At 32.5% G+C, this 23808-nt stretch overlaps 2 protein-coding genes across 2 annotated transcripts; one reads left to right on the top strand and one right to left on the bottom strand.

Moving 5' to 3' along the window:
- Window positions 1-591: 591 nt before the first annotated feature.
- Window positions 592-1614, bottom strand: LOC125075737 (CRISP/Allergen/PR-1-like). Its single transcript, XM_047687440.1, has one exon. It carries the CDS (start codon window positions 1594-1596, stop codon window positions 592-594), a length of 1005 nt encoding a protein of 334 aa, XP_047543396.1. The 5' UTR covers window positions 1597-1614.
- Window positions 1615-11521: 9907 nt separating this feature from the next.
- LOC125076160 (TBC1 domain family member 13) lies at window positions 11522-22964 on the top strand. The gene is made up of 9 exons (XM_047688149.1): window positions 11522-11742; window positions 14025-14098; window positions 14270-14395; window positions 14516-14694; window positions 15115-15213; window positions 16885-17095; window positions 18826-19027; window positions 20036-20158; window positions 20669-22964. The coding sequence occupies exons 1-9, from the start codon at window positions 11723-11725 to the stop codon at window positions 20787-20789; spliced, it is 1155 nt and encodes a 384-aa protein (XP_047544105.1). The 5' UTR covers window positions 11522-11722; the 3' UTR covers window positions 20790-22964.
- The last annotated feature ends 844 nt before the right edge of the window (window positions 22965-23808 follow it).

Below are 23808 nucleotides of genomic sequence, written 5' to 3'. Positions count from 1 at the left end.
CTGTTATATTAAATTCGTAAATTGCACACTGAGGTGGAAGATCGAAACTGATTAAAAAGCTATATTAAAATTAATTCAGGATGTTCTAGTGAAATGACGTATGTATAATACAGTGATAGTCTAACAATAATTAAAATTTCCATTTCTCATCTCAATCTGTAACAGACATCTTTTTTATATCATATCTCACTTTTTGGGGGACAAAAATTCTTACGACTTTAGAATATGTTAAAACGAGAAATACAATTGCGCTCAGCAACCTTCTCGCCCGTAACTCATAACGCTTACCTACAGCCGTATTTCTTAAGATTTCAAAAATATTACTTGTTAATCGAATTTGTATTTTCTTATTCCAACAAATATCTTGTTTTAATAAAAATAATATAGAAAAAATATTCTTGCTAAGGGATTGTGGAAATATTTACCAATAAATTATATTCCATCCACTCCGTAAAACTTATAAGGGGCACACGCCTTATACTCTATCATAATAAATATGTAAGTTTCGTCTCACTATTAAAAGTTGAAAACTTGGAATGTTGGAAAGAAAAGAACTTTTAAGGAGAGTTTCAAATAACTGTATTAAATATTTTATTTCGATATATCTTCGGGATCACTTAAAAGGGCACACAATCCTCTATGAGCTCCAACACCACATCTGGTTCCGTATGGACAGTTACTACAAGTCGCTCCGGGTTCGTATATTGGAAATCCGTCAATATTGCCAGCGGGTCCGTAATTACAGAATATGTACGCCATAATATTCGGTTCTTTTTTCTTACTTTCTTTGTCGAACGAATTCAACTTACCGCGATACAAAGGGGATTCATGGTTACTGTTTTTAATCGTTGTTGCATAGTCTTCTAGTCGAGACGATTGGGGTAATGTCATGTATTTCGTTCTTCGTAATAAATTTTCTTTTTTAGTACTTTCCGTGAAGTTTTTCATCGAATTATTCATATGGGGTCGTGGTGTCCTTTTCTTTCTAAATAAGACGCAAGAACTTTGTTTAACTGTACATATAGCTTGCGAACAACCTATTCGCCAAGTGGACGCCCAAGCTGCAGCGGAATACCAATGAGCGTTACATCCACCAGAAGCACTGCAGTTACTTGGTTTGAAAGACCAAACATATTCCGGAGGAAGAGTTCTAGAACCCGAAAACCACGCACCTACAGCATCTGCTAATATCTGTGCAACGGTCACCCGAGGCAGTATTGGTCGTACGTCCATATTTTGTATAACATTAAAACGTATCGTATTCCTACATTCATCGTGTCTTTTTTGACATTGCCGAGCCCATATCTCGGCTATTTCTTCGAGTTCGTAATCCCAATACATTTTACGCATATTAGCAGCTGGTGGTTGACCTGCCTCAAGCCCCAGTGCTATATTATCTCGATGTCGATTGTGTAGTTGCAGAATTTGATATTTCATCCACGTTGTCATTCCCGATGCAAACAATCTTGGACTATGTTTATCCTTGGCAACACACAACGTGTGCTGGTTTTTTAAAGAACAGTCGGGATGAGAACAGTAATTGAAAACTCGCGCAGTTTTATTACCAGTATCACAATATATTGTAACAACAGACATAAAAGAAGTTAAAATAAAAATTAGAATATACATTTTCAATAATTGTACGAAAAACGGCATAAAATTGACATTACGATCGATTACGACACGAATGTAGTGCTTCAGTCTGTATCAAAGAGGATATAGACTTATTTGGTCCTTATAAAAAGTTTCAATTAGAAGGTTTAAGTTTGTAATCTGTTTTATAATCAGTTGTCATGACACTTACATACTATAATAAATCGCTGTAAATATATCAAGTGATAAAATCTTGGTTTAGTCTTTGGTCCCCAAAGAATTTATAGAACGTATTTATTTTATGTTATTGAAATGTCAGTGACTAAACAATGGCTTATCAGATTATGCCAATGATTTTACGCAGTTTTACATTAATATTCATGGTGTTAGGATTTTTTTTTAATTCAGAAAGCATTGAGTTAACTACAATTGACCATTTCATAATGTTAGGGGTGTGTGGTGGACTCTCCTTAGTTAACCTGGGCATTCTCTTGGAGTCCGGCTTACAAATATGCTCCGACAAGTTTATAGAAGCTTCGTTTTTAATTGCGGGAATCGGATTGAATCTATTAAGTACAGTCTTAGCTTTTAATGTTTTTTATTCAGAGGGTGTTCCAAGAAAAAATGAAACGATGAACATTTGTATTATATCAGTATTGTGTGCAATATTTTGCACTGTCGATGTTGTTCTACTTTTAATAAATTAGTTATTATGAAATAAATATATATATTTTTTACCAATTTGTCTATTTCGATTTATTTACTCATATTTCAAATAAAATTATAATAACTTCCATATTACACATAAGTACAGCGACTCCACGATATTCGTTTTAGAATTCAGACTCGCATTCGCAATAGCTTAATACAATTCATGCTAGAGTGATGATAACATCGTAGTCAAAGAGAATGTAATCTGAATAAACGAGACGCTGAAAATTTGTAAGATTACATATGTATATTACAAATCAAAACAACATGTATTTCTGTAAATGTATTCGAAACGCCTCGTTTTGTTCGCGTAAATTAATTAGTATTAATTAGTAAATTTGTAATCCTATAAAACGTCTTGGTGCATATTTAGAGGTCTGGAGACCGCGGGGCAACATAGAAGTGGAGGGCCATAACTAAATGTAATTTTTTTCACTCCTATTGTCAACATGTAGCTATAACAAATGTAAAAAATTTATTCAATATAGAAGAAATATTATTCGGCGTAGAAGAATTAGAATATTGAGCGTCAAATTAAAAACTACCACCGCTTCGTAAAAGAAAATAACCTGACCTACCGGACCGGCTAAAGAAACTCAGCGGGTTTTATTGTCAGGTTTACATATTCAAATTAACAAAGAAATGTCCAAGAGGCAATAATTCTCAAGTTGTGCTGTTATTCATATACTCACTAATTAAAAAATAACCTTTTGCATACAAGCGTTCCTTTATTTATTTTTTTAATTTAGCAACGAAGACATATTGAATGCTTTCTGGGATCCTATTGTACAACGGTGAACATTGGCCCACAAAAGAGTCACTCACTCTGCAGTCGAGTATAATGAATAATTAGTTTGTGGTTGTTCCTTGTACCATTGTTATAATTCAAAAAAATATCACAAAATCATTGACATTTTTCCGTACATTTATAACATTATCGAATATGTATTGAGAAGCAACGGTTCCCTATATTTATGCCTCAATGATTATTTAGCTCCTAGGTTATATTATATAGCGTATTATGTAACATCTTGAGAACATATTAATAGCAGTTTTTCTTTTATTACATTTTTAGAATTGCAATCTTTCCACACATTACGTACAAAAAGATAATGAGAATTATCACACCAATAAATTCAACATTGAAGAAATATTTGATCAATACAATATATTCTTTAAAATAAACATCTTGCAAAATAAATATATATTTCATTAAATCCTTTACGTTAATGGTTATTATTTCTTAACATAAGTACTAATTATAATAATATTGAAGAACCTATTTTGTCTGCCTAAGCCCACCCCTAATAGAGGGTGAAATAAGGGTGGTGTTTTGTATAAAGGCGGTCCGTCACTGGGCGTATTGCAACAAGTAAATGAGAAAAACTGAGCTTTTCATATGAAAACTGTAATGATACACATACACAGTATACAATACACAGTATACAATACATAGTATGCTCGTCAGTCAGTAAGGCAGTATAAGCATAAGCAGCCCGTAAATGTCCCACTGCTGGGATAAAGGCCTCCTCTCCCTTTGAGGAGAAGGTTTGGAGCATATTCCACCACGCTGCTCCAATGCGGGTTGGCGGAATACACATGTGGCTGAATTTCGTTGAAATTAGACACATGCAGGTTTCCTCACGATGTTTTCCTTCACCGCCGAGCACGAGATGAATTGTAAACACAAATTAAGCACATGAAATTTCAGTGGTGCCTGCCTGGGTTTGAACCCGAAATCATCGGTTAAGATGCACGCGTTCTAACCACTGGGCCATCTCGGCTCCAGTAAGGCAGTACTGTAATGTAATCCTCAAAATCTGTATTAGATTGAACTTAGATTGTTAAATTACAGGTGAGCGCTGTCGGTGAAGGACCGCCCTAAGAATATCGTACAACATCGCTATTTTCATCTGAGACTTGGTTTGAAGTGTCTTGAAAAATAGAAGTAAGACATTTTTCTCATTTTCCAAAACTTCTCTAAAGACAGCGTTTGAGTAAGATTTTTCTTTGTAAAATGTAAAATGACCTTTACACTTTATAGTTTAAACAGAAACAGTACTCTGTGATCGCAATCGCCTTTTATTTTTAAATTATATTAATGTTACGTTTTATTTTGCATGTTATTTAATTAATTTTATTAAAATATTTACTTTTGATAATTATCGATGTTAATATTAATTTTTTTTTTTGACCAGCTAACACCGATTGGTAACTGAAAGTGAAAAACTGTTGGCAGAATTCTGCCGCCAAACAATAATACCGTTGTGTGAACATAGAATGATTCAAAGTGTGAGCGCGCACTGTAGTTATAGGCACAAGGAACATGTCATCTTGGATTCCATCATAATTTCTTTGACGATGTTAGACGTACCTACTTTATGCTTCTTTGCCCTTAGAGACTAGTGTCTATGGGATTTTTTATTTTCGTTTCTATCTGTAAGCAATAATTTATTTATTCTTTGTTTACGTACCCCTTAAAATAGTATTTAGTAGTATTATTATAATTTAACTATATCTAGATAGAATTGTATACTCGTCGGAATCTCTATTGTGGGGACCCGGGGCAGGTGTCCCGGTTGATCTCTCCAAAAACCGGCCCAGCCAAGAAGTTTATTTAGCATCAATATAAATTAAACATACATAATGGTGCATTAAATACAAATTAATAAAGGTACATTTTCAAAAACAATAAGTACATATTCAACTTCAGCACTTATAATTTAAATATCAATCAATAAATACTTACTTTAATAAATTCTTATCATATAATCCTCACTCGGGTCAATGACAATACTTTAGTTGTCAGAAACGTATTTTCCTAAGTACGTTCGAGTATCGAGCCACCCTGAGAGATTTATTTTTATTCCCTTTTTCAATCGTGACCGGACCGACGGCACAATTAAAACAAAGGTTATTATAGTAGAGTTTTATTTTTTTTAAAAGTAGGTACTTCTTATTAAAATGAGAACCGATTTGTTTGTTGCTTTTGTTCATTACGGTTTATTAAGAATTACCATTGACAAAGAGCATTTTCGAGTCAGTTTCAACAATCGAGTGTTAATGAACAGCACCGGTCGTGTCTATTTACTCGAATAATTATTGGCAGCCAAAAAAATGTTTTTTTTTTTTTATGACACAATACAATTTTTCTGTTTTAGGTGCTCTGGTAACAGATCTAGGTACCATAATATTGATACAGATCTTTCTATATAATATAATATTGTCTATATAATAATCTGTATCGGGCTGTAAATGAATTGTCTAAGTTAATGGATTACAATTAAAATAAAATACATTGTAGAGTTTGAACTTGAAGTATTTAAGTACACTTTGACGTAATCTTTTACTAAGTTTGGAAGTATGAGCCTGTTTTTTGTGTAATATGTGATTGTTTATGTAATATGTGCATTTCATAAAATAAAATCCATCAAGTCAAATTACCGAGGACAACTAAATTAAAACGGTAAGTTAACGTTACTTTTTTATGGGTAGGTTTATGACGGGCAAATGGGCCGCCTGATGGTAAGTGGTCAGAACTGCCTATTGATACAAGCGACGTAAAAATATTTAACCATTTTTTACATTACCAATTCGCCACCAATAGCCACCAGCTCAACAAAGATGTATCATGGTTTTATCTCGTTTCACGCTCCAACAGAAAATTTCTTGAATTTTCTGTTGTCACCAAATCACAATGATATTTAAATCTGGGCTGTTTATGGACCAAGCAAGCTCAAAAACCAATTGATCCCTTATAATTTATTTAACTCTGTTCGATTCGTTTTGGATCAATATCGTGCTAAAACTAACAGTGAAAATCGTTATCGAAGTGACTGGGAAATAGTCATCTGAATATGTAATCCCTAAGGTCTGACTTGGCTAGTTCTTATATGTTTATAAACACAAATTGTAGTTTGTGTTTAGAATAACAATTTATAACTCAGAACATCTAAGAAGAATGGAGGACAGCTCAGTATTGCTTAGTTAGTATTAACGTACATTAAGAGCTGCGATGGTCCAGTCACTAGAAAACATGAATCTTAACCAGATATTGCGAGTTCATATCCAGACAAGTACCATTGAATATTTGCGTGCTTAATTTGTGTTTACAATTCATTTGTAACAGGCTTAGAACTTACGAAGGCTATAATATAATTCGTATATGAGAACTAGCCAAGTCAGACCTTAGGCAACAATATATTACCCCAAGTTATAAGAAGAAATTATATTTTATGTAGTTATAAATAAATTTCAGAAAGGACTATTTAACTTGGCACAAATTTAGATCTCACTTCTTTTGTCGTTGAAGACAACAACCAAGGTATATATCATAATATTTAACTTGGCTCTCATTTTTACATTTATGTTTTTGATGGGATATCACTACTTTTTGTACATAAATTATTAGTAGGTTCTTATTAATAACAAATGGTTTTTGTTAAACTATTCTATTTTCTTATGTTTACGGGGTATAATTGTCTTTTTTTTTATATTTTCTTATTTTTCTTGTAGGTACCTCTGAAATGTTCGAGTGAATTGCCCATTTAGTGTCCGGATATTTTTTATGCGTTTTCTGTTTCTACTTAAATTGCCCAAGTAGGGGTGGTATAACGTGCGCAGACGGTTGTACTCTACAATAGAGCTCTCTTGTGTCTTGATTTGACTTGGACCTAAATTGATAAGATGTAATCCATCTAAGTTTTTAACTCTAGAGAGGCCAACGTAAGCCTGCTCTTTACTTAATATAGAGGTCCTATGTCGAAAAGAGCACCGTCAAGGCGTAGGCCTTGTGATTTGTGTATAGTAGTAGAATATGCTAAGCAAATAGAGAATTGTTTCCTTTGAACATATATGTTATTACTTAATATCTGTAACTTCGTTTTGACTTCTAGTTCGCAAATTAAATTATGTTTAAATTGAATGGTTATTTTACGTGCGCTATTGCTGTTGTCGACGTCCCCAATGTACTTTCTCTATTTTTCCATTGGACCCATTCACCAGTCCTTTGCTGACATAAGTTTGGTCGCTCGATACTGTTCTTCCAAGCAATAAGGATCCCCGTTTGTAGCGCTAGAGTACAACTTAAATCATTCCTGTTACGATATACATACTCTACTAGTCTCACGAAACCTATTTTATTGTTTTATACTAGTATACTCAAACAAAAAATATGCAGTCGAATAGTCTAGGCAACTTCCATCGGAAGGCATTGAAATAATTCTTATGAGCGCGGTTGCCACTCGCTCAGACACGTCCGCGTTAAGGTTTAATCGCAACGCTCCTATCCCGCTGCTCCGGCGTCACGTCACGCGCCGTGTACCGAAATGCCTATTATTATTATTTTTTTAAGTATAATGATTTTGCACCATTGATGTGCGCTAAATGCTAGTTAATAACGTTTACTACTAATACCAAAGTCGGCTATACTAATAAGTAATAAAACGGAAATATTTGGATTTAAAAAACTTAAGAGTGGTATTCAACTTGTTATATATTCACGTGAAGACCTTAAAATCCACATTAAGACCGGCTGTCATAAGTTTTGATTGCTGGTTCTTACATCATTTTTTTTATTATACTGTTATTACAGGAACTAAGTATATAAGTGTTGCTATAGACCCAATAAAATGAAAAATTATAATAAAATGATAAAAAATTACCAGTTTCAGATTTTTTCCTTTATATTGGCCTAATTATCTACCTGCATGCCAAATTTCAACTTTCTAGGTCACCTGGAAGTAGGTTATAGTTTTGATCTATAGGTCGGTCAGTGATAAAAATGACGATTTTTAGACGTTAATATCTAAATAACCATTTGATATGCGTTTATGAAATTTGGAACACATATGTATCTCGCGAGTCTCAATATATGAGACAAATTTGACACATTTATGTCAAATAGTTTTTGAGTTATGAGGAGGTCAAAAGTGGCTCCAAATGGTTCGTGTAATATTACACACGGTGCTGCTCGCCAGTTCTGTTACTAGAACTTGGCTGACACGCTACCGCGTGTCTAGATTATTATCTCCTCTAATATAATACTTTTATACGCAAATGCATTCATCAAGAGACAAAGACGTTATCCCGTAAAACTTCTGCATTTTTATACTTCCAAATACTCCTAGCTAAAAGCAGAAAATATGTCTAGTTAAAAACAAGTAATTGTCGATGGGATCATCTTAATGTGTTTGATTACATAATATTTTCTGATAAATTAAATCGTATATTTTTTGTTAATTATAAAACTTGTTCCAAATATTATTTGCGGAGAGACTAAATTGCATTAATTTTGGATTTATATAATATATAATAATTCTGGATTTGGGAACTCCGTATCTTTTCCAAACCAAAGTCAATGGCAATGTGCGTTATCCAAGATTGCATATTTCAGCAGATTGGATAACGCACATTGCCATTAAACAAACATATATATATGATATATATATTTGTTTATTGTCCTTTAAACACTTTTTAAATTCGGTAAATAAAAAATCGTAAAACAAAAAATAATAATTTGAGCAACTTTCTCAATTATTACATTAAATTCTAATTTGATTATAGTTATTTAAGATTTTACTTATTGATCTATTTAGTTTTGACAACGCACAACTGTGCAACTTTCACGTACTTATCTGATGTAATTCAATATAGTTGAGAATTGTGTACACGTTTGTTCACTGATAAATGATTTAATCATAATTAGTTAAATAGACACTTTTACACAGGTAAGTATTTAATGTAACTAAATTATTATCTTCGCAAATTTGTATCTCTATACTCAGTGACACAATTTGAAAAATAAATGGATATCAGCGTCTCCTAATTTGTTGTTAGTCTATAGCGATGCTTTAGAATTCAAGGCCCTAGGGTCTTTGCTATCATCGTTTTTGCTTAGCTCACCAGATTAATGGAAATTAAAGGGATTCCTATCTATGACAGATACTGAAAAAATATACCCCAATGGTATAGTACTAAAATTAATGAAAATTTAAATTTAATTCCTTTGCATATATTTTAGAGGCTGTTTTTACACTTTCTTGACCTCACAAAAGTTATTATAATTTTTATCGCGCTTACTTAAAATGTCTTTATTTTTTCCGAATATTCATTCAACGTTAGAGATAAGCAACGATTAATTTTGTATTTTTTGTAAATTTATGCCTCAATAATTCTATTCAGCTCCTAGATAAATCATATTCAATATAATTATTTGAAATTGCCTTTTGCTGTTAACATTCAAGTTATAAATTATTCTTGCTCATGAGGATAGAGCCTATGATTAAACTTTAGTTTGATTATCTGTGGATTTTCGTTGACAGTCCAAGTTGTCACTTTTAGTGCTACCAAATTCTGAATTTTACCCCTATATTAAGGACGTCATAAGAACATATTTTATTCTGATAAAATATATATATTTGTACCATAATGGCCTGTTTAAGATTAAATTATAGTTAAAAGCGCTTATTCCAATTGCCGCTTCTCGGTATCTGTATTTTTTTAAGCTTGTGCGCACAACTACTCTAGTAAAATAAAAACTAAGTAAAATATTAAAATCGATTGTCACTCATAGTAATCGTAAATGTTACGATGCTTAAGATTTCTTGAGTAATTTTAATATCAAATTGTGTCATTAAAACTTGTAAACCAATTGTTATATGTATCAGATGAATATTCTACAAAAAATCTTTAACTTTAAGTACACTGGTAGTCTAAATATAAATGGCAATAAATTATGAGTTCATAAATGAATGAAATAAATTAAAGACACTAAGTTTTTATTGTTACATCCTCTCTGTGTGAGTTTTTTTCAGTCATCTTCGGTTTGCTGACAACATAGTAGTCTTGGCTGAAACCATAGGAAGACCTAACCACAATGCTCGATGACCTCGGTAAAGCCTCCGAACGAATGGGTCTTAAAATTAACATGGATAAGACGAAGATTTTGTCCTTATCCATGTTGTGATCATCAATGTTGTGCCCACTTCCATAAAAGTCGATTAATCTACACTCGAAGTTGTGGATGACTACATATACCTGGGACAAACGATCCAATTAGGTAAGTCCAACTTCGAAAAAGAAGTCAACCAGCGAATCCAACTCAGCTGCAACTACAAAAATCTTCTCGTCCCATATACCGCAATGTCTCAAGACAAAAGTCTTTGACCAGTCTGTAATGCCAGTGATTCACAATGGGCCTCATAAGAAGGCTCAAGGTCACCCAAAGGGCAATGGAGAGGGTTATACTCGGACTTTCTCTGTAAGATCGAATCAGAAATGAGGAGATCTGCAGAAGAAGAAGAAGAAGGTCACTAAAATAGCCCGAAGAATTACCAAACTTAAGTGGCAGTGGGAAGTTGCTCGAAGAATCGATGGCCGATGAGGACGACAAGTTCTCGAGTAGCGACCACGGACCGGAAGACACAGCGTGGGTAGGCCACTAGGTGGCCCGACAACCTGGTGAAGGTCATGGGATGCGGCTGGTTAAGAGCTGCACAAGTGGTGGCGATCTTAGGGGGAGGCCTATGTCCAGCAGTGGACGTCCTTCGGCTGACATGAATGAACATTTTTGAAAAAGTGCATTATTACCAAATAATTTGTCAAATATTAGAAATGTTTATTTAGAATTTTTTCTAAACATTTTATTAAAAAGAAATTAAACTTTTGTACAGTATTTTTTGTTTGTTTAACTGATAAATATTTTTCTTAAAATCCCTTTCAAAAGTGTCGTGAAAACGGCTAATCAGGCTTAAGGGCTCTTAGGCTTATTAGAAAATTGTGAAGTTGAAATATAAATAATAGTTTGAACAGGTTAAGTAAGTACTTACTTAAGTTTCAGTTAAACTTAACAAAAAAAAACCGCTTAGCTTTAAATCTGGGTAATCGGCACTACATTTTTATAATTTATATAGTGATCGACCGCGAATTAAAAACATTTTTAAAAAACTTGCATGTGACGGATGAAAGTCTGTCCCATGTATATTTATTTACCTGCATTAAGCAACGAGGTGATACATGCTTCAAAATCTTCTTCTAGAAGAGACCTAGCAATAAGGCAATTACAGACTCTTATTTCTATTTTGATTCAATTTCGAAATTAAAATAATTTATTAATGTGATAATTTTTTCATTATGTTTTTAAATCTAATTTTAGGGGTAAAATATTTTATTTAGTGGGCAAACTTCCTCACCTGACATTTGATAATATCAACGCAAAAACAACGTAAACTGAATCGTATTTTTATAGGTATATTAATTCTGTAGAGTACGTCGTACAAAGTGTCGCACATTATATGAAGTGACTAACTATAACGTGTAAATTATCATATCAAAGTGTGAACCTAAAATAAAAGTGGAACAGCATATTATGTACAATTTAATTATGCATTTATACAATTAAAAAATTTGGGAGTCGAAAATGAGTCTTCACAAAGCCAGGTAATTATAAAAATATTCATTAAAAACTCGTAGGTATCGTTTGATTTTGGTTATATTAACTCCCCTTTATAATTCACTTTGTATGTAGTAAACATGTTTTTATAGTACGAAATAATTGGAAAAAAGTAACTTATATGCTTATTAATATTCAAACAGTTAAGACACTTTTACAATATTATTTATATAAAGGTAGTTTTATAAATAATATTAAGACAATATTTTGTTATGCCATATTAACTATTCCCAGTTAATTTTATATGAATTATTGATAAAATAAATAAGTTTTGATATTTAATGAAAAAATATTGAAACCAAACCTTTATCAAACTCAAATTCAAATTCCTTTATTCAATATAGAAGTATTACACTTTCTTATTGATGGTCAAATTAAACACTACCACCGGTTCGGAAAAAGGAACACCCTGACCTGAGAAGAAGCGGCGAAAGAAACTCAGCGGGTCTTTTTTTTTTTCGTCAAATTAATTATATGCATAATTGTATATGAATAGAAACACCCAGGAGGTGATCGTTTCATTCCCAAGGTGTGCTATCAAACATAAACTCACTAATAGTATAGTAACCTTTCACACACAAGCGTTCCTTAACAATTTTATTAAATTTTGCTACAGAAGCATTTTGAACGCTTTCTGGGATCCTGTTGTAGAAGCATATACATTGCCCCACAAAAGAGTTACTGACTCTATGCAGTCGAGTAACAGGAGTAACAAGATTGTGTTTGTTCCTTGTACCAATGTTATGAGAACCACATTTTCTCATAAAAACATGAATCAATCACAACTAACAGTGAAGAAATATTTCTACTATATTATACTAATAAATATATAAATATTTTAATCAATCACATATTCTACCATCAAACAGCATTACTATTGTTGTGTTTCAGTTTGAAGAGTAAAAGAGCCAGTATAACTAACAGCTAAAAGGCATATAATATCTTGTTCCTGTTATTGGTAATGCATTGGCTTTGTAACTGATTGTTAATATGTTTTTTAGTGTAAATAACTTTTGGGTGAGGCATCAATTTTAGATAAATAGGAAATAGCAAAAGATGTACATTTCATAGACCCATAAATCATTCATTTATAATAAAATAAGTGGAGATAGAATGTTCCTATATACAAAACCAATCAATCCCGTAAATATCAGTGCTATGCAACAGGCAACATCTCATTTCTCTCAAGGTGAATGTGACTAGTGGTGGAGCTTGTGCCGACACAGACTCTCATTTGTTGCTTTAAAATCAAACATCTAACAATCAAAGATCAAACTCTAAATAGTTTTTATTCAAGTATACTCATAAAAGCTCTCTTGAAACATCATGTTTTAACATGACATTAACAATTAAATTAAATGTAAGAATTTCTTGCCGGTTCTTACATTTAATTTAACTTTTCAAATCAATAGTTACTCTTTTCCACCATTTTAATTCCAGAGTATGTCAATAAAGTACGATTAAATTTATTGTAGCCTGCCTAGAAATCAACAAATACTAAATCCACATCTTTTTATCACTGAAATAACCTTGTATTGAGTAATTTGCCTTATTTATCAATGTTTTTTTTACATTAAATTTTTTGATGTTTAGTTTCTTACTATGTTTTAATCACAACCTACTTCAAGATTGGCATTAAATTAAGCACATGAAAATGCTAAGAAGCTTACCTAGATTTTAGCCTGCAATCTTTCTGCTACCTGATATAAATAACTGCAATTGTATTTAGAATTCATATTCCTCATATATCCTAATACATGCGGCTATAAAGCACAAGTAGTACCATTCTTAAATTTAAAAATAAAGACAACATAAGTTTATTATATGTATGTTCTGAGATTACCAGTTGATAGAATGTAATTCTCGAGAAAGATTGTAGATTCAGATCTGCAAAGGCACCATTGCATTTGCATAATTTATGTGAATGTCAACCTAGGTGATGAATAAATATAGCTAGCAGTGGTCCCTACAGTGGACGGACTTTTGTACTACAAGGGCTGTACATTGCTCGGATTAACATTACATATTTTTTAGGCATCCCTTTCATTCTTAAGGCCCACCACAAAACCTTTCTAGATACCCGGTCAAATGCTTTCTCCAAATCTATGAATAGGTTTCATACAGCATATACCAAATAACTTATTATTATTCTAATTATTTTGGAAATGCATTATTACATGTTAGTATTAGCATATAATAAAGATAAGACAGGAATAAAATTGTTGATCTTGAGAGATCTAAATATTTAAAAATAACTTTATTTTTACAGAATTAAAGCATTTGAGGACATCTTAGAAGAAGATGTAATAAATATTGAACAGCTACAAAAGCTTGCTTTTAATGGTAACTAAATTTATTATTTTCAATACACTTTACAAATATAGTATCTACCAATGCAACTAAGATTGTAGTATGTACATTAAACTGTTATGTATGTTCACTGTACCACTTAGATGCTTTGGTGTAGTTAAACCTCAATTAGAGATTGATAAAGTCTCTTTTTTTATTATATAGGAGTACCAGATGAAAAAGGTTTACGATCTTTTGTTTGGAAGATCCTACTGCACTACATACCTCTTGAGAAGAGTGCTTGGGAATCTACACTTCAAAAGAAACGGCAACTTTATCAACAACTTATAAGTACTTTTACATATATCTTTGTTCTTGATAATTATTAATAATACTAAATATAACATTGAATTCAAAATGTAAACCAAGTTGTTTTATCAAATGTTCAAATTAAATCAATTTATCTTTCAGATGAAATTATCGTTTCTCCTGGAGGTCCGACTGATCATCCTCTTAACCTAAGTCCGGACAGTTCCTGGAGCACCTACTTCAAAGATAACGAGGTCCTGCTCCAAATAGACAAAGATGTGAGGAGATTGTGTCCTGATATCTCTTTTTTTCAATCGGCCACCGAATTTCCTTGTTCTGAGGTAAAGTGTATTAAAGCAATGTTTCCTCTAAAGTAGTTTAAGAAAAGTTTTTTTATTTTAAAAAGCCATGTGTCCTGATTAATATATGTCTGTGTATATAAGTTATATGTGGTAGGGCTTTGTACTAGCCTGTCTAGATAAGATCCAACCACTCATCATCTACCGCCATCTATTTATAATTGTTGAATTCTACTGGCTAACTCATTCTTCGTTTGAAAAACAACTTAGCCAGTGTTACTACAATCCTAGTTTGGAGGCTACTCCAAGCATAAAACTAGGAAGCATTCCTTAGGTAGCCCTAAGAAATGCTTAATATTTCTCAGTGCCAATGACTGTGGAACTGTTTTTTTGCCCAATGCTTTAGGATTATGAATTGTAACTTTTATCTATCAATCTACGTTAAGTTATTTAACTTTTTAGATTGTAAACAGCAATGGTGTCAAACGTCTGCACAAGCGGGTTGAACAGTCTGTATTGAAATATTCAACTCTAGAACGAAGAGGACTCGGTGTTGCCAAGGTAAGGACATTTAACATACCATAAATATATATATTTTTTTTTCAATAAACTAGATCTTACACATAACCTATAAAATTGATAATTAAAATTGGCTAACAAATATTTATGAAACATACTATTTATTAAAAACGCTGTCAAACGACGTTTCTATGGTTTAAAGGTTATTTAAAAAGTAAATACTTTATAAGTGAAAACGCGAATTCGCTTGTCGCTTATGGGTTGGTCGTAGATTTTACGTATAAAAAAAGTAGACTATGTCTTTTCTTGAGGTCCAGTTTGTTTCAAACTAAATTTTATCAAATTCGGTTGAGTGAAAGTCGTGAAAACGTAACAGACATAGCGGTTTGCATTGTCTAACGACTGAAAAACTGTGAACTTTGTAAGACATTCTGTAGTATATTTAGTTGCATTGCACCCGTGCGATGCCGGGGCAAGTCGCTAGCCTTAAATGAAACCGTTCGTGTGTTCGGCTGTTTGTTATTTATTTAATTCACGTTAAATTTGTGAATGGGTTAAACGGAAAATAGGCACGTACATTTTATTACATTTATCATTCAATAATAATTACATCGACGTATATTTTTATAAACGCCTAATGAATTCAGTATTAACCGATAGTATTATGCATATCTAGATTCGAAGCATATTCTGAGCTCAAAGTATCAATTTTCTCATTGCATTCTATCATGAAATTCGATATGAATCCATGGATCGTATTCCCTGTACTCGGATCATGGCACATTAAGGTTATATAACTATTTCATAATAATTATTGATCTATTTGAAGCAGAATAGAAAACCACATCCATGTTGTTACTGTAGTTTAATTTCCGGAACTAGAAAGTCCGATCTATATGGAATTTTCATAATATGATAGGCTTGTATTGTTTAAGTAAGGACATGGGCTTTTAAGGATATTAAATAATTTTAAGGTTTATATACATATATTTATTAAGAAGATCTTAAGGAAGGCTTAGAGAAAAAGGGTCATATATAAAATTATTCAATAAAAAAAAATTCGTGACAGCAATTAAATATCTTTAAATTATAATTTTTATTATACATATCAAAAAGAAGAACTAAAGTCTGTATATGTCTCAGTGCTGAGTAAAGACTCCAAAGGCGAAGGTTGGCGTGGTTAGCAGGTTATTTCACTACGCTACTCCACAAGGATTTAGTGAACACACAAGTGGCTTTATTTTAACGTATTTAGCACCTGACCCACCTAGGCTCTTTATACACGTTGCGCATTGGGTCAGAAGTTCCAAGACGAAACAATTGAATAAATTCGATTCATAAACGGAAACTTGCAAAGATTATCTTAACCTTATGTGCACACATACAAGATTATCTTTTCTCTTTCTCTCTCTCAGCCGAAGGACGTCCACTGTTGGACATAGGCCTCCCCCAAAGATCGCGATAATGACATTGATAATTTACGTGCCCAACGTGCATGTGAAAATAAAGATTTGCTAATTTGCCACAATGCCAATTTCGTAAGGTGGGGGTATACAAAAATTTATTATTTAGAAAAAAATGAGTTAGTAAAAAATTCGGTTGCGTCAGATATTTAGAGGGGCGTTATGTGAAACCTAAAATTGCTCTCATTTAAAAGGCTGACTTACTTACTAACTTATCTAATACTGACTTTTTAAATTCCCTTTATAATAGTTGAGCAACGAAATCCGTCGCAGTGAAAGCATCACTAGTGGGGACTACACTCCGTTGAATGAGGGCTGCGAGGCACATTGGGAGGTGGTGGAGCGCATGCTCTTCCTCTACGCGAAACTGAACCCCGGCCAGGGCTACGTGCAGGGCATGAACGAAATAATCGGGCCAATATACCACACCTTTGCATCCGACTCTAACGTCAACTTTCGGAGTAAGTTTTCAGATACTCATTAACGGCTCTCCGATTACATTTTGTAATCCCTAAATGAAACAACTACTAAACCAATATTGATAAAACTTATAGCCGAAGACAAGGCGCGTTCTGGAGATTGGTTTTTGTATATATTGTTATTATTATTTACTTAATTTACTTGGAGGTATGGCTTTGTGCAAGTAGCAACGTCTATGTAGATAACACCCAGATATTCTACCGCCAAGCAGTGCTCAACATTGTTGTGTTCCGGTTTGAAGGGTAAGTGAGCCAGTGTAACTACAGGCACAAGGGACATAACATCTTAGTCCCCAAGGTTGGTGGCGCATTGGCGATGTAAGGAATGGTTAATATTTCTTTCATCGCCATATGGACTATAAAGTGACAAGCGTGATTTTTAAGCATTTGTAAAATAACTAATATAATAAGCAGAAGTAGTTGTGTGAGTATGTTAACTTGTTTACAACGTGATTAGTTGAACGGTACAGCAGGTAATGTGCTACAGTGTCATCTAGTAGTGCGATACAACAAATTGAATAGTATGGAATTCTTCTCCGTGAAAGAATCTATAGGTTCCATTTGTTATGGTGATCGGAACGTGCCGGATGTCGGTATATCTCTTTGAGGCATACTAATATATATGCATCCTTACATATTTAACAATTTTTCTAATATTTTACTGACCTCCTATTAATATTATTTTTTTAATTAAATTCAAAGTTTTTATGGCCAGTAAAGTCAATGGTGAAGTTTGGTTATAAGGCTACCTACACTAAACATTAAATATATAAACAGTTTTGCAAACACTGTAAACTCGGGACTATCATTTCACTACGAGCTTTTGATTTTATTTCTTTCATATATAGTTTATTATGCTTAGTGAATTAACATTATATTATATCATAAAAATATAAGACAATTAAAAAAATATTACAGAAATAAGTTAAATACTAATTTTATGAGTCATTTGTATAAAACAGACTTGCTCGATAAGAGTACTGCTGACGTAATAAGGGCGGTTACGTTCGCTTGCAATACAATCGTATTTATTTGACATTTACAGTGATAGTTAAATTTATTATAATAAACTGAGAGCCGAGATGCCCCAGTAGTTAGAAAGTGAATAATGATTGCGGGTTCAAACCCAGGCAATCAAATAACATAACTTACCGGTATTGGCTTACAAGGCTTTTGTCCAAGTAGGTAAGACTTGCTCACAAGAAATTCTACTGTCAATCAGTAATACTTGATGTATAACTGTGTTCCCGTTTGCAGAGTGCCCTTTTAGCCTTCTCAAGATCTCCACAATTGTTAGTGTTAAGAATAGTTTGTCACTATACCACAGATTAGTTATGGATGCTTCAATTTTGTCCAAATTTTTGTGGCAGTCCGATATCATGTGCTTTGATAATTCATCTAGCCTAGATAGAATATCAAATCAAAGAACGTGTCGCCAAAATATAGTGTTTTACTCATAGTGGCCAACAGTTGGTTACTAAATGCTCGCACACTAAAGTAGTATGATATTTGACGAGCGTAGCGAATTCTCACGCACACATAGACGATGAAGTTGCTTGTTTGTGTTAGTTCCTTTGTAGTGCGAATCTCTATCTAGGTATATAAATAATCTAAGGTCATGTGTCAATGACTGCAATTAATAGTTTCATCTGAAATCTTAAATGTCAATGCTGAAGTAAGCAATTTTATTTAATAATTGAAATTTATTACAGAACACGCGGAAGCAGACTGTTTCTTCTGCTTCACTAACTTGATGGCGGAGATCCGGGACTTCTTCATACGCACCTTGGACGAGACTGAAAGCGGTATCAACTATATGATGACCAAGTTGTGCGAGTGCGTCAAAAAGAATGACCGAGCTGTCTGGGACCGACTTGAGAAACAGGAGCTGAGGCCGCAGTACTACAGCTTCAGGTAACAATAACTTAGGCACCCTTCTGTAAGGATACTTAGAATTAAATACTAATAGCCGAATTTGGACCCACGTGGAAAACTGCTCTCACCTCTCTTTCAGCTCCCCCGCACCAGCATCTTCCATTTAATCGTATCAACGTAGAGCGGCGCGAGTTGTCAACGATTAAACTCATTCAGACCAGCTCGATTATTTGACTCTGCATAGTTGAAAGTCTGAAAGTTGCATAGTCCAAAGTTTAGATTCCAAATTCATCAACACCAATTTATCTGCCAAACACAACCACTCTGTGGAATAAATTCTCGCCAGCGCTTTTACCAAGCCGCGTATCGGCTCAGGCACATTAAAAAAAGCGCCAACTGAAGAGGCCGGCTACACACCTGCAAGTCCCCCGGTGTTCCATTTCATGGTAGTAATTTTGCAGTAACGGTTCTGCAAAATACAACTTAAAATGATAATTGCGATAACACATAATAATGACGTATTCTAAAATTGTATGACTTGACAGAATAATGCTTTTAGTTTTTTTTATACTTTACAGCTTTGTTTTTCTTCTTTTGTAGCTAAATTTCAATAAATATATGGTTTTTTATAATGAATAGTAATAAAGTTAATTTATATGGTACAGACAAACTAGCTTATGGCCTACCACATGGCTTATGATGATGAGGTGACACTGTGAGAAATATTAACCATCACCAATTCGCCTTTCCTTTGTACCTGTGATTACACTGGCTCATTTACCCCCCAAATCGGAATATAGCTAGATAGTATTATTAGGTGGTACCTACCCAGACAAAGCCTTACGAACAAGTAAAAATCCCTCAATATTCAAATCAAAACACCATTCGAAACGACTCTGCACAAAGCGCGCCGTTGAAAGGAAAATAGTCTTCCCTTATTAAACCCATACTAAATTGTACTTTTCTATTTAAATACAGAATATTCTGTGTTATTATTAATGAACAAAGTTTTCAATTTAATGTTAAAATCACCTATTCTTCTTGCAGGTGGCTAACATTGCTGCTTTCCCAGGAGTTTTCACTTCCTGATGTAGAGAGGATCTGGGACTCACTGTTTGCAGATCCGCAGAGGTTCAACTCGCTCATATATATATGCTGTGCCATGATCTTGTAAGTGTCCCTTGTTTTTATATTCTATTAAGATATAGATATTGTAATTTACCATCGACTTGTCTGGCAGAGACATAAACACGGCATTCATGCTGTTTACCTCTACGGTTACTTACACTAGCTAGGCCGAAATAATAATAATAGTGTAAGACTTCAACTGTCACGACAAAGACTGTGGTGTAGTGTGTTTACGGATTTATGCCCGTGTATATGTCACCCGCCCATTCCGAATTTGTTACGAGTAAAGTTACAAATTTTAATTTTGATTAATTCTTCTCTAGTTCTTCAGAATCAAATATAGATCAAGGTCTTCAAGAGTGTTACTTTCATAAATACGATTATTTATTATTTGCTTGTTACGATTTCACGACTCAAATGCTTAAACGAACTTTATTAAAGGGTAATTTATGTACATAAGACCTTATAACCATGCAACACCTCACACAGTCCGAATACCCCAAAACTCGTGGGCAAAAACTAGTAAGTAATTTTTTTTAACTGAATCTCCAGATTGGTGAGAGACAACATACTTAACGCTGACTTCGCGTCGAACGTGAAGTTGCTGCAGAACTTTCCACCGATGGACGTATCGTTAATATTAAACAAAGCAGTCGAAATATCATCAGGTTAATCTCTTTATCAAATGAATGATTTTTTATTAAAACTTTTATATAATGCGATTTACTCTTTTATATGATTATTTTAGTTTTACTGTTTCAAAAGAAACGAAAGTCTATATCGAATATACTATATGTAGTGTTAAGGACATTCCGATATAAGGCCCAAACGATATTATGCTTAAAAAAAGATTTAAGAAAAATTATTCGTCAGATTCACGTTTTCTAATCTAAAAGCAAACTAATTTACATTATAAAAATAGTTATCTTTTTAATTTTGCACTATCATAAATAATCTGGTACAATTATGATAAAACGATAAATTATATTTAAAAACAAATCAATCTTAAAAAATTTGCCTTGTTTCATAATTTTGTATGTATGTATGAATAGGCATTCTAATTGCGCAACTCGAATAACAGAAGAAAAAAGACAAGACAAATTTTCTTCATCGTTCCAAATTTAAATAGAACCTCCTATAAATATCGTCCATTGAAATTAATCTTAATGGCCGAAAAAAAAAATCACAAACATAATACAGTCGATTCGAAAATATTATTAAAAAAAAATGAATGCCATATTTGTTTACGCTTTGTACAATTTATAATAATGTCGTCCATATTTTTAGTTACAACTCTGAAAAATCTACAAAAATCCAGTAAATTTTTTTTTCTTATAAAGTTCCTAACAAGGCCTAAATCCGACTGCAAAATAATTTTCAGGTGAAATCTTAAAAATTATTTATACTATATACTATATACACTTTATTATTATATTGTTTTCTAGATAAAAAAAATGCTTGTAAATTTAATCAATTTCAAAATTATTATTTATTTTTATCTATGCAAGTATATATATTTAATTTTTTAAATACAAATATTAATTTGTCAATAAATATGAGTGAATTGTTTTACTATCTTACCTTAGTAAGTTATTAAATGAATTCTATTCTACATTCAATATGTTTTTTTTTTTTATAAATTTATTTAATTAAAAAAAAAGTAATATTTATGATATTTACAATTATTTTGAGCATGTCAGGGTATTGTATGCTTTTTTGTTAAGTGTATGAAATCAAAATGATTTCTACTGATTCAAGCAAAAACATCATCAATTACACTTTTTATATACATATCTATTCATATAAAAAGATATTAAATATACAATTCCATTTTTATGTATCGTATAGCATTGAAAGCCATGCAAGGAATTTGTTATTATATTATTATGCTACTCTGTTGAATATTTGTTTATGATTCAGTCGAATTTGCTCTATACAGTAGTTCAACTATCTCTTTCTAATGTGTAGAGGTGAGGGCGATAACAATATTTTTTACCATTAGTAGAGCTCTGTGCATATTTTGTATTACTGTTTCTGATATGAACGGCGAGAGAATGTTTAGGCTCAACGATGAAATGACGTCTTAAATCATGTTTCTGGTGGTGCATAGACAATATAAGAATTAAGAATAGGCTACTTCTACTTAAAGACAGGAGTGTCTATAGCCAATCACCAAAGGGTGGACCACGAACCATGAGCTCCTTCCTAAAATAAACGTTAATTGTAAGCTTTATTACATAATTACCACTAATGTTCAGAAATATTCACTGTTCCAAAATAGCTATTCGTTTTTGTACACACTTATCTACAACTTTGTAACTTGTACGATATTGTAGTATGTAATTTCAGTTATATGACATAGAAACATAAGTATATGTTAGTTTTCTGAGAATTAAATAAAATGAAAAATATCTGTACCCTTCTTAAAATGTAGTAGTCCAGTCTAAAGCCGCATGTTAAGATAATAGGTACGGTTCTAGAAAAATAAATGGTAGAATATTTTTTAACTATTGTTAAAAATATAAGTAGTTCTTCTGTAGTGCATCTATGTTTTTTATGAGAGCTCAATTTTACCCAAATTTCAAGAATTTTTTTTACAAAATTTTATAATTTCATTGTTCCTTCGATACCATATTATTGTTACATGGAATTAGTTTGCATTATAAATATTATTGATAATTGGGAAATGAGGGCATTATTCACTTAATTTTTTTAATCCCTTGCCTAAAATTCAAAGCTTTTTAATGAAACAAATCGTAAGCGTTTATGTGTACGTAAATAAAAAGCGACAATATGTCTTACTCTTAATAGGTATATATTATTTAATAAATATAATATTTTTTCTGTACCCTGTGTCTTATTTATGGTTAATTTTATATTATTATATGGGTTTTGATCTTTGTATATAGTTTGACTTGAATCTAAATTAATCCACATAAGATCAGGTTTTTGATTCATTAAATTTATCGTTTTTACTGATAAACAATCAATTAAAACTTATCAAGATCGATTTGTTCTTTGTTCTTGAGTGTGCTTAGTAAGTGCGAGCCGCGATTCAATTAGTATCCGGGACCTACTAAATGGATTGCATTTTTTTTATGAAGGCATGTTCATCAGAACTGAACCTGTCACGAATTTATACGCGAGTCTACGAGAAGTCAACCTAGCCATACTTGAACGTCATAGATATTAAAATTAGTACTGTTATTTAAGCAACAAAAATGCCTACCGTTAGTAGGTAAGTTGATTTACTATCCTAGAAGAGTTTTTACAGTTAATAACGAAACAATTATACGAACACAAACTAAAGTAGTAGAGCGTCAAGTTTGTGGTCAGTCGAGAAATCAGTGAGACTCGCTATGCAATATGCGGCAATTGGACATCAGCTTAATTTCATCAAATCGCTTCTAAATTAAAGAAGAAAATTCAATGTACATTAGGCACAGTCACTTTATAAATATCATATCTATTTCCTAGGTTTTTGGCGCAAAATTATTTTCTTTGCTACATGTATATGTCGATACTTCAGAGAATAGTATAGTATAGTATAGCTTTTTTAGAAGACAGAACTTAATATTTAGCATGTGGTTCTGTTAAGTAATATTTTTGAGCGCTGACTAAAATTTGCAATTGCAGAATGCAACTTCTGTTTGTAACATCTGAGTGGAAAGTTAATAGCTCGTATATCATTA

The sequence above is a fragment of the Vanessa atalanta genome, chromosome Z, assembly GCF_905147765.1.
Source record: "Vanessa atalanta chromosome Z, ilVanAtal1.2, whole genome shotgun sequence".
NCBI classification, from domain to species: domain Eukaryota; kingdom Metazoa; phylum Arthropoda; class Insecta; order Lepidoptera; family Nymphalidae; genus Vanessa; species Vanessa atalanta.
The sequence above is the reverse complement of the archived record's forward strand: the minus strand, read 5'-3'. Positions and strand labels throughout refer to the sequence as shown.

Excerpts from the sequence above, each read along its gene's own strand:
- LOC125075737 (XM_047687440.1), bottom strand. The coding sequence starts at position 1,596 with ATGTCTGTTGTTACAATATATTGTGATACTGGTAATAAAACTGCGCGA.
- LOC125076160 (XM_047688149.1), top strand. The coding sequence starts at position 11,723 with ATGAGTCTTCACAAAGCCAG. Across the intron at positions 11,743-14,024 it reads ATGAGTCTTCACAAAGCCAG|AATTAAAGCATTTGAGGACA; the intron begins GTAATTATAAAA and ends TTATTTTTACAG. Across the intron at positions 17,096-18,825 it reads CTCTAACGTCAACTTTCGGA|AACACGCGGAAGCAGACTGT; the intron begins GTAAGTTTTCAG and ends AATTTATTACAG.